At 44.8% G+C, this 10,508-nt stretch overlaps 1 protein-coding gene across 8 annotated transcripts in view; it reads right to left on the bottom strand.

The window, feature by feature from the left end:
• Positions 1 to 243: 243 nt before the first annotated feature.
• The window catches only part of SIPA1L2 (signal induced proliferation associated 1 like 2), a 240,150-nt gene continuing 229,885 nt past the window's right edge, over positions 244 to 10,508 (bottom strand). For 6 of the 8 annotated variants that reach the window (XM_033200404.1, XM_033200406.1, XM_033200408.1 and 3 more), the window contains 4 exons: positions 6,686 to 6,739; positions 6,009 to 6,132; positions 4,959 to 5,040; positions 244 to 1,552 (listed from right to left, as the gene is read on the bottom strand). In XM_033200404.1, the coding sequence (XP_033056295.1) occupies positions 1,406 to 1,552; positions 4,959 to 5,040; positions 6,009 to 6,132; positions 6,686 to 6,739 (407 nt within the window). In that variant the 3' untranslated portion in view covers positions 244 to 1,405. The remainder of the gene's footprint in view (positions 1,553 to 4,958; positions 5,041 to 6,008; positions 6,133 to 6,685; positions 6,740 to 10,508) is intronic. The other 2 variants (XM_033200410.1, XM_033200412.1) reach the window with 2 other exon arrangements.

Genomic DNA, 10,508 nt, shown 5'->3' with positions numbered 1-10,508 from the left:
ATGAAGGATACCGTTGGGGTTAAATGAGAGGGATGAAAAGTTCAGAGAATAGTGTCTGGCACACAACAGCTACTAAAAACTACTAGGTACCCCTTCCTGAAATTGATCTGGGATTCTGTGAGAAGGCAGCTGAACAGTATTTAATACAAATCAAGGTCCTAAATGGCCTGAAATAAATTCACATACAGTCAGATTGTAGACATGTTAGATCATAAAAAATCTAGTCACCTGACAGCACCATTTCTTATGTGGACTTCTTTTAAACATTTATTAAAAAAGCAAAATGTATGTTCATCTCAAATCTAACAGTTAAAAATGGTAAAGCAATACAAACAACGTGTTACTAGCAGCATCCAGTCGTTAGAATCTCTCACCCTGCTTCTCGGTCTGATCTGTGCAAGCTCAGTCTCTTCTGAGCCTGCAGCTACCTCCAACCCTCATTGTAGTGCAGGCCAAACCAAATTTTATAAAATTAACAATTTAAGGTTAAATAAGCTTAAATAAGGGTGTTAAATACAAGACACTTCATCAAAGCTTCTGTACAAAGATAAACAAATCTGGCAATTGTACAAGTGGTTCCGCCGGCTCACAGCACACAAGGAAGTTCTAGTGAGTTAAGCAGATTCACTTTCATTTTTTTCCAGCAGAGCAACTATACAAAAGTGAACTAAGAGTTGAAGTGACTACTGACAACTCGGTGAGCCATTGACAAGGCATATGTATCTTTTTGTTTGTTTGTTTTTAATCAGAACACTGTTAATATTCAGGCACCATTTGTTCCTGCAAATAAATAAGTCTCTAAGGTAACTGCATTTGAACTAGTGTTAAACACAACAGTGCTTTTTTTTTTAATCCCCCCCGCAAAGCTTTTCCAACTACGTACTATGCCTCCTTTCTTATTGCTATGGTAATGTGGCTGTGGAAATAAAACTACTGTACATCCAAAAAAATAGAGCACCTTTAACATTAAAGTATATGTCTGATTATTTGTTCTCATGTTTATTTTACAATACTAAAGCCCAAACTATGGTAAATTGCTTTACATCTCTACCAGGTCACCTGATAAATAGGAAATAAAACCCAACTATCTTCCCTCTTGAGGTAAGCCCAAGCCAGAGCATTGTTTTAGCAGAGTCTAAAAGAAAAAAGGTCTCAACTGTCGCCAGGGTTTACATTCATCTTCATACCAGGAGTTACATTCATTCATCTTCACATCGGCACTGCTCTCTGCTGTGGCTACCGAGAAAGAGTCGAAGCTCCCTGTCCTGCTGTGGTGAATGGCGCTACACAGAATGGAACAGCAAAAACATCTACGACTGGTGGAAAGCACACAGAAAAACCACGTTTGTGACTTCAAAGGGACAAGGGGCATTTCCCAATGGTCCCTTGAGGAGGTGCGGACTGGCTAAGATTTTTTGTCGATGGTGGTGAAAAACCATTCTGTGAATTTCCGCAGCTGAGCTGTCGCGGTCTGGGACTCCTCCTGCAGCCTCATGTTGTCCTGTCTCAGGTGCTGCACTTCTGCTTGGAGAACAGCCTTGTCTTGTTTTTCCTGGTCAGAGTAGAAATAAACTGAGTCATGGAGACTGACTGATACATTCATTCCTCCTAAGCTGGGCCACAAGAATCTTTTATTCTTATTTTTACTTATGTACTTTTTGAGGAGAGAAAGGGTAACTTTCTTCAGTGAGGGAACTTTCCTGATCCTGATTCCTGCTGATGACAAACGGATGGGAATGAACACTCCATGCACCCTGTTCTTTCATCCCACTCTGCTCCCACAGGGTGCTAAGATAGCCTTTGTATAGGAAGGTGTTCATCATCGTTTATATCACCCTCTATCCAAAAAAGGGAGACTACAGTGAGGTGAAAGGTAATACCCTTTTGACAAATGCACAAAACTTTCTAAGTACAACATTGGAATCAGCAGAGCTGTTACATATGTTTATAATAAAATATGTACTTAGGTCTTTCATTCCATCAAGCTTTCCTGCTACACTATATTTCCATAATGACCCTTAAAGTCTGCCATTAAAAACTATGTAAAAATAATCAAGACTTTCAGAAGAACCAAATCTGGAGTTTCCAACATACAGCAATAAAAAAATGTACAGCACCAGTTTCAGACCCCCTCCCCCCTCCCCCCGCTGAAAGGGATGCCTTGCCCTAAATGGATAGGGGGTCACTGTCAGATTGTAACAATCGGTATTTCTGTAATGGGATCTAACTCGACCGCTAATGCTACCAGATGCCACCCACAGCACTGTACGGGAGCACTGAGCGAGGTGAGTGGAGGCCCCCACCGTTGGCATGTCTGGTCCCGCCCTCAAGGTTTCCTTGTTTCCTGATCCCTTCCGAGGCTCTCCCCAATACCACCTGCCTGGTCACTGGCGCAAAAGACCCTGGTCCCTAGAGGACGCCTGAATCAGAGCTGGCCACTCACTTCGCTGTAAGGAGCAACTGCAGCCCACCCTGGATACGGACTCTCCCCGGACATTCCTCACCACAACTCTTGGTCCCAAGGCAGTCTGAGTCCCACAGCTCAGAACATCTCTGCTGTGACTCAGCTGCCCACCTCTCCACATCCCTGCAAACCTTTTATTATGACCCATGGAACTTGGATTCTGCCATGAAGACCCTGTGCATGCTCAGTCTGTCCTCCTAAAATTCCCTTCGTCTTCGTGCTCTAAGTGAATCCTGGTTCCCTCCTGAGGACACCGTCCCCAGCAGCTCACTATGGGGGTGGGGCAGGCAGACAGTGCATCCCCTATTGTTCAGGCCAGATCTCCGCTCCTTCCTACAATTCCAGCTCCTCTAAAAAATGTGCCATTAGGTCATGAGACCTGCTACCCCTCCTGGCTGCAAAAATTTTACTGTATCTCCAGTCCCAACCATCATTACGGGAAGATTCTAGAACCTGGTTTGCTCTTTTCTCCCCATCCCACTCCTGTCATCTGTGTTGATGATTTCGAATCCACTGAGATGTTCCATCCGACACTCTGGCCATTCAGCCTCTCCATCGCTTTCTCCCAGTGATCTTCAAAACCGGCCTTCCTCAACTCCCACTCCCATGACCGCATCCTACACCATGCTATTGTCAATGACTGCATCTCTTCCTAAAAGTTTCAGGTTTCCACTTCTTGACCATCACCTTCTGTCTTTTAAAAATAATTTCTCCAGTATCTCTTCCTCCAGTAATGATAGAATCCATCAATCTTATCAATCTTACTCTTATTTTCACTGCCCACCAACACCTCCGCCTCAGCCATTCCCCAGCAGTGATGTTATTTCTCTTCAACCAGCCTGGACTCTGGGTTCTTTGGTTTATTCATGCACTGTACATGCCCCAGGGTCCTTCTCTCTCTCTCTCTCTCTCTCTCCCCCCGTCTTGATTTCCTGTCTAAATCTTAATATTGGCTACATTCAACTCCCCAACGATTCTACACTTGCAGCTGGAGATAAGGTGACCAGCCATCCCAGCTTGCATGGGACTTTGCTGGTTCTAATATGGAAAGTTCCATATCCTAGAAAACTTCTCCATCCCGGACAAACTGGGACAGCTCGTCACCCAAGCTGGGGAAAAAACACACAACCAGGAAAACAGGTATTGCTTTGACTTATGCTCCAAATTCAAATGTGCTTTAGCTGTTTTTGGCAAGTCTCCCAAATATACCCGGTTAGTTTACACGCTGTGGTACACCCATATCCTCTATCCACAAAGCTCTTATATTCCTTCTCACCACTCTCAGCTCATGACTAGAAAAAAAAGAAACAATCTGAGAAATTTGCCAACATCCCTGTCTGGACTCTGTGTATGTGAATGAACGTGGTGCATACATGAACACGTGCACGTGCATGCGCACACATACTCTGCTCCACTCTGGTAACTACGTATAAGCTGTCCCTACTCCTAACCAAGGCCAGCTCCCTCCTTGTGACTAGATCAGAACTTCACCCACTTGCCTTTCACCCTCATCATGATTTCCCTCCCAACTGAATCCTTTCCTCAGCATTCTCACCAGCTACGATTTCTCCCTTCTTCAAAAGCCAAACCAAACCATCACAACAAAAACCTTCCTGTGACACCCTCCCACTCGCTACCGCACCCCATTCCGTTTCCTGGACAGCCAACTGGCTCTCCAGCACAGGGCTGATGGAACAGAGCTTAGCAAGTATTTGTGGGATACAGGATTTAATTTCTTTTGAGGACGGACCAAGTGCAGGTTGATGTGTAGAGCAGAAGTTCTGAGGGCTGTGAAGCTGACTTAAGACAGACAACAGGACTCATAGAGACCAGGCTCTCTGGGCCGGGCGCGGTGGCTCAAGCCTGTAATCCCAGCACTTTGGGAGGCCGAGACGGGTGGATCACGAGGTCAGGAGATCGAGACCATCCTGGCTAACATGGTGAAACCCCGTCTCTACTAAAAATACAAAAAACTAGCCAGGCGACGTGGCGGGCACCTGTAGTCCCAGCTACTCGGGAGGCTGAGGCAGGAGAATGGCGTGAACCCGGGAGGCGGAGCTTGCAGTGAGCTGAGACCCGGCCACTGCACTCCAGCCTGGGTGGCAGAGCGAAACTCCGTCTCAAAAAAAAAAAAAAAAGAGACCAGGCTCTCTGGCAGCAATGGACTCCTCTGAGGTCAGCTCATACAGAGTTGGTGCAACCGATAACTCACTGAACTAAAAAATGCTGGCCCACCGTGCTTCTACTGCACACTGAAGATTAGCCACATCCTCATTTACTCATATCCATTGAGATCCCTGCATCCCGCAAAATGAAATACATCAGCTGCAGGTCAGCAGATGGAGTGAGACCTCAGGAGCATCTGTTTGTATTTATCATTGGTTTTTGTGTAAGGCAGTTTTCTTTCCTGAGTCTCTTCAGTTTCTCTGTAGTAGTTATAAGGGGCTGGTTTTATAAGAGAAAGAGTTCTGATTATACTCTTCCAATAGATTACCTTCCGAAGGTCGGTCTGGAGTTGTCGAAGAATTAATTCCAACTGATTGACTTTCCCGGTCAGTGGTGATGGAGAACGCTCCCTAGCAAACAAGGATAGAATCAGAAAGACTCAAGAGAGTCAATTCAGCATTTTGTTGGTCAAGTTTTCACTTGAAAGAATTATTTCATGCGCTTAGAGCCCAGCAAGCAGATACATTATAAGATGTCAGAATGGAAGCGTCCATATAGGTGATCCACTGGAAAGCTCATTCTGGGACTTCACTGATTCAAAAAGAGATCCAGAATCTCTATAGACATACGGGTCGGTAGGAAATCAAAAGATGTATTATTTAAATTGGTTTAGCCAATGGAGACAAGGTAGACCCAAATGAAGTCCTGGGAACCAATTTCCCCCCAATTTGCCTTTCCCTATGATGACAACATTATGAAGCTCGTTACCAGTGTGAACATGCAAGTTAACGAAGTTAATTCCAACTTCTATATTCAGCTCACACAGAAGTTGGAATTAAGAATGGATGACACAGGTAAAGAATACACATTTCATAGGGGAAGAACACGTCATGAATATAGGGGAAAGACTGGGGTGTTCCCAACATATTTCAATGGAGGGCATGAGGCCGGATCAAGGACCAGGTTCTGGGAGGAGCCATGCCCGGGGCTGGTGAGCATGTGCAGCCTGGCAGGTGGAAGGCCAATCGGTGAGTTATCCCTGCCTGGTGCTGTTGCAATAATTCGGCAGCAGACGCTGACCTTGAGGCCCCTTCTTGCCCTCTCTGACAGTGAGGCTCACCACCGTGGGCACAGGGTCACAAGTCTTGGCAGGCAGGGGGTGCCCATGGAGCAAGTGGTCATGCAGCTAAAAGCGGTCTCCCACAGCAGGGCAGGGAGCCAAGTAGTCCCACTCAGTCCCTTCTCTGGATTCTTCAGGACTGGGAAAGGGCACGGTGGAATATGGTCACCTGCCTGGCTCTGGGTTAGTCTGTTAGCCGAATCTTTGCTAATCATGCCTGGAATAGCAGGAGGGAGGGCTCCACAGGGGCTCACATACCCAGTCGTGTCCATGAACTCTTTGCCACTGCCTGGATCTACACATAAGGGCAGCTCCTGGGCCCCTTCCAGGTCCTGCCCATGCTGCATATCTGTCAGGGTGCAGAAGGATGCCACCCTCTGGTCTGGGGAGGGGAGAAACACACACAGAAAGAAGGGTTAGTAATCACTGCAAGGCAATGTTTCTTTGTGGAAATGCAGTAGACAAATAAAATCTTTTCCCCCCTTCAAATCAGTTACTGCCTTGTTTTGGAACGAAACAAAGAAAAACAAATTCAGGCAAGCTTCTGAGAAGGAGAAAGCATGGAGATTGGCTGTCCTCCTACTGGGCTGTATGGCCTATGCACATCACAGTCACAGGGACAATTAGCAGACACTGGATTTGCTAGAGCCAATTTGCTTTCTTCTTTCCACATCCCAAGAAATGCCAAAGCTGCTGGCTATGCATGAAATAATAGTTGGATAATGACTCAACTGACAGAACCAAGGAGAGGGACCTCTCTCTCAAGTTCTCCCCAAACCCGGAGAAGGTTCTGGAGACAGAATAGCCAGGGCACATGTCCCGCTGTGCACCCCCAACCCTCAGAGCGTGAATAACCATGCAGACGTGCAGACACATGAAATATACAGAAAAGGTTACAGGATATCAGGAGCCAACGAGCAGCCCCAGACAATCACCTAGATAGGACGTGTGGTGACAGAGCAGCCCCAGTTCTTCATCTGAGTCAAGACCTGAAATAAGATTTAGAATTTTCCTATGAACAGGAGTATCTCTCTATACTTGAGAATCTCGAGGGCCCACAAAATGTGGTTATGTGAAGTACAGTGTGTGCATGCGATGGACCAGGGGAAACCCTTGAGAGCCAGTATCATGTAACTCCAATGCAATAAGATGACACATTTCATGTTTTCACTGTTGGTTGGAAGCAGTGCTGTAGTGTACAACAAAGACGTGGTATGCCATACACACATGGATCCAACTACGAGCATACACAACTGTGGGCTTACTTAAATGACTCACTCCACAAATCCACAGAGAGTGCTGGTGAGAGAGATAATAGCTAAGTAATCTCACTAGAAACCCTTAAACGAAGATTGGAGGGGCACAGTATTTATAGCAGTAGTACCAATTATCAGTATGACTACAATGCCTTATCTTAGCACAAGGACATTTTTATTCTTGGCACCAGGAACTTAACATTCAATGTTTTAAGAGGTAGGAAGGAAAGGGAATAGAATAGTCTTAAGAATGGGCGCCAGACTGGCCTGGCTCCGGGGGCTGAACGCTGGCCGAGAACAGTAATCCAGAAATGCTGAATGGCATGCAGAAAAATATTCTGTTTTTGAATCACATGGAAGTGAGAACCAAGCAATCTATTCAATGATCACTTCACCCTCATTCCCTGGAGTCTCTCTGCTTGGTTTCTGAGCACATGTATGTATCTACACCAGGAATCTGAGGTATATAGCAGGCGTGTTAGTGCTGTGCCGGTCCTTTTCCTATGAATCGATTAATGCTGGAGAGACTGCACTTGGGTCCGTGTCAGGGGTGCTCTGTTCTTAATTTACCCCACTCTACCTCCCTCTGGCTGCTGGACGAGCCTCCTCATGAGGCTACCTGCTTATTTGCTTTATGGCAGGTCATATACTTCCAGTTAATTAAAAAGGATGGTGACATTGAAGCTGCCAGGAGTATATGAAGGAAAGCCAAGGCGCAGGCTGTGGCCATGGTGCTGAAAGCGCCATCAGTGCCCTGACAGAGGCCTGGGTCCTCCTGAGTGCACCCAGCTACTGATCGCATTGAGAGTTCTCCATCCACGTGGCTCCTTTGCTAACACACCTGCCCTAGGCAGGCAGATGTCTTTCAACTAACCTTTCTGTAAAGTTCCACACATCAAATCTTCTGTAAGATGATAAACATTACATAACTATACTTTCCTGAGAGAGAATCATGTTACCAATTTGGTACTGCATAGTAGGCTTTTTGCATAAAGTAATTTGCAATTGAATTAAGGTCAACAACATAACTGGGGCCCTGCCAACTTCTACATATGATGTGACGTGCACAGCAGAGCTGGGGGCAGAATCCTGGCTGGGCTTGAGCTGCTCCAGGGGCTGGGTGGGGAGGGGAGGTCTGGGCTGCAGTGGTGTCCAACATAATCCTCTGTTCTGTAAAGAGCTCAGAATATGGGAACACATCACATTTTAAAAAATCATTAGGAGATATATTTTTATTCCATAGTGACTTTAATTACTGACCAGAAAAGGAATGGAAAAGAAAACATGTAAAAATTTGTCTAACTCTTTAGGAGTTTCATTGACTCATCCTCGTTTTATGCAAGCCAGTTATAATTCAGTTACGTTTCTATCTTTCTTAATATATTTGGATTTGGTGGGTAAGTCTAAATACATGGATGAACATGCCTTAGCTTCCTTCATCTGTTTTTACTTTAATTGATAAAATGCCCACATATTTAACAGAAACAGAATTTGCTATAGAAAGTCATTCAGACATTCCCTAGGGAGAAACAGGGTCCTACTGGTCAGAAGGCAAGAAGCCAAAACTAGAGTTTTGCCAGCAATGTAGTTTCACAAACAGGATTTCACTTTGGATTTGAAAAGCTTGGGAGGCTGAAATGCAAAGAGAATGCTACTTGATTAAGTACAGACACCAAACTACTTTATAAAATAGCTAATCTTAAAGACAGTTTCCAGTGGAATCTTTATGCCCCTACAGCTTGTTTCTGTGACAATAAATATTCAATAATCAAGCAATTACTGAGATAGAACCAAATGGCACCAACAAAACCATCAGAAAAGACAAGCACAAGAGTAGGAGCTTCATATGCATTGTTAAGGTTGGTCCACATCCCATCACCCACACTCCACATGTGCAGCCTCTTTGGTTTTCTTTCCTGTTCTTTCCAGTGCGAGCAGATCTGGCTAAGGTGGAGTGCTGGGCATGGCTGACACACAAAACAATCCATCCTTTAAAATAATCTCTTAAAAAAACTTATTTCAGGCCAAGGTGGGTGATCATGAGGTCAGGAGATTGAGACCATCCTGGCTAACACGGTGAAACTCTGTCTCTACTAAAAATACAATAAATTAGCTGGGCGTGGCGGCGGGTGCCTGTATTCCCAGCTACCGGGAGGCTGAGGCAGGAGAATGGCATGAACCTGGCAGGCGGAGTGTGCAGTGAGCCGAGATCACTTCACTGCACTCCAGCCTGGGCCACAGAGCGAGACTCCATCTCTCACACACAAAAACAAAACAAAACAATAAAAACCTTATTTCAGTGTCAGTTCCTTACTTTTAATACAGTTAGCACTAAACAAGAAGATGAACAGTCAACAGGCTATTCCATATTCTAGAACCAAGATGGCAAAACAGATGACTGCAAGTCACTCCCATGACCCTGTCTATGATGCCTGAAGCACTAGGAACATAAGGCCAAGGTTGGATTGGTGGGGGTGAATGATCCGATCAAACGTGTCATGTCTGTCGAGCATAAGGCCAAGGCTGGATTGGTGGGGGTGAATGATCCAATCAATGTGTCATGTCTGTCGAGCATAAGGCCAAGGCTGGATTGGTGGGGGTGAATGATGCGATCAACGTGTCATGTCTGTTGCACATAAGGCCAAGTTGGACTGGCGGGGGTGAATGGTCTGATCAACGCATCATGTCTGTGGAGCATAAGGCCAAGGCTGGATTGGCGGGGGTGAATGGTCTGATCAACACGTCATGTCTGTCCAACGTAAGGCCGAGGCTGGATCAGGTGGGGATGAATGGTCTGATCAATGCGTCATGTCTGTCTAGGGTGAGGAATAGGACGACAGTGCTATAGGATACATGCCAAATGGGACATTCAAGTATGAGGCTATAGGACAATGCTATAGGATAGTGCTATAGGATACAGTGCTATAGGACAGTGCTATAGGATACATGCCAAATGGGACATTCAAGTATGAGGCTAGATTAAATTAAACATATGTCCACAAACAAAGCTGTTCAAATATGTCTTTGTTAGAACTGCAAACTCAAGACAAAGTAGGGTTTTGTAGCTACATGTAGAAAATTAAAAGTTTTGATTCTGACTCCTGTGCTTATTGCGCTGCAGAAAATTGACTTAACTGGCCACTAGGAAAGGAAAAAAAAAATGCTGCACTATACTATTTTCCACCTAAAATTCTCTGGTTTAGACTTTTGGAAGCCCATCCATGCATGTAGAAAGATAATGGTCTAGTATCTGCCTATGAGTAATTAACAAGAAAAAGTCCTGAAATTATTCTTTATTTAAGAAATAACTATTGCATTGGCCTGAAACCATTTTAATTTACTTTTGAGATAATTTAAATGGATTTACTATTCCAAATTTGACTTTGCATTTTTCATCCATGTAGTAGTCATTTATCTTTCCATTTTTTTTTCCACGAATTATGTTACCATTAGGAGTTACTCAGTAAGTCACATTTTGTTTACACTTGTATACACATATACA

This window comes from Trachypithecus francoisi, unplaced genomic scaffold (genome assembly GCF_009764315.1).
Source record: "Trachypithecus francoisi isolate TF-2019V2 unplaced genomic scaffold, Tfra_2.0 Lachesis_group5, whole genome shotgun sequence".
Lineage (NCBI taxonomy): Eukaryota > Metazoa > Chordata > Mammalia > Primates > Cercopithecidae > Trachypithecus > Trachypithecus francoisi.
The sequence above is the reverse complement of the archived record's forward strand: the minus strand, read 5'-3'. Positions and strand labels throughout refer to the sequence as shown.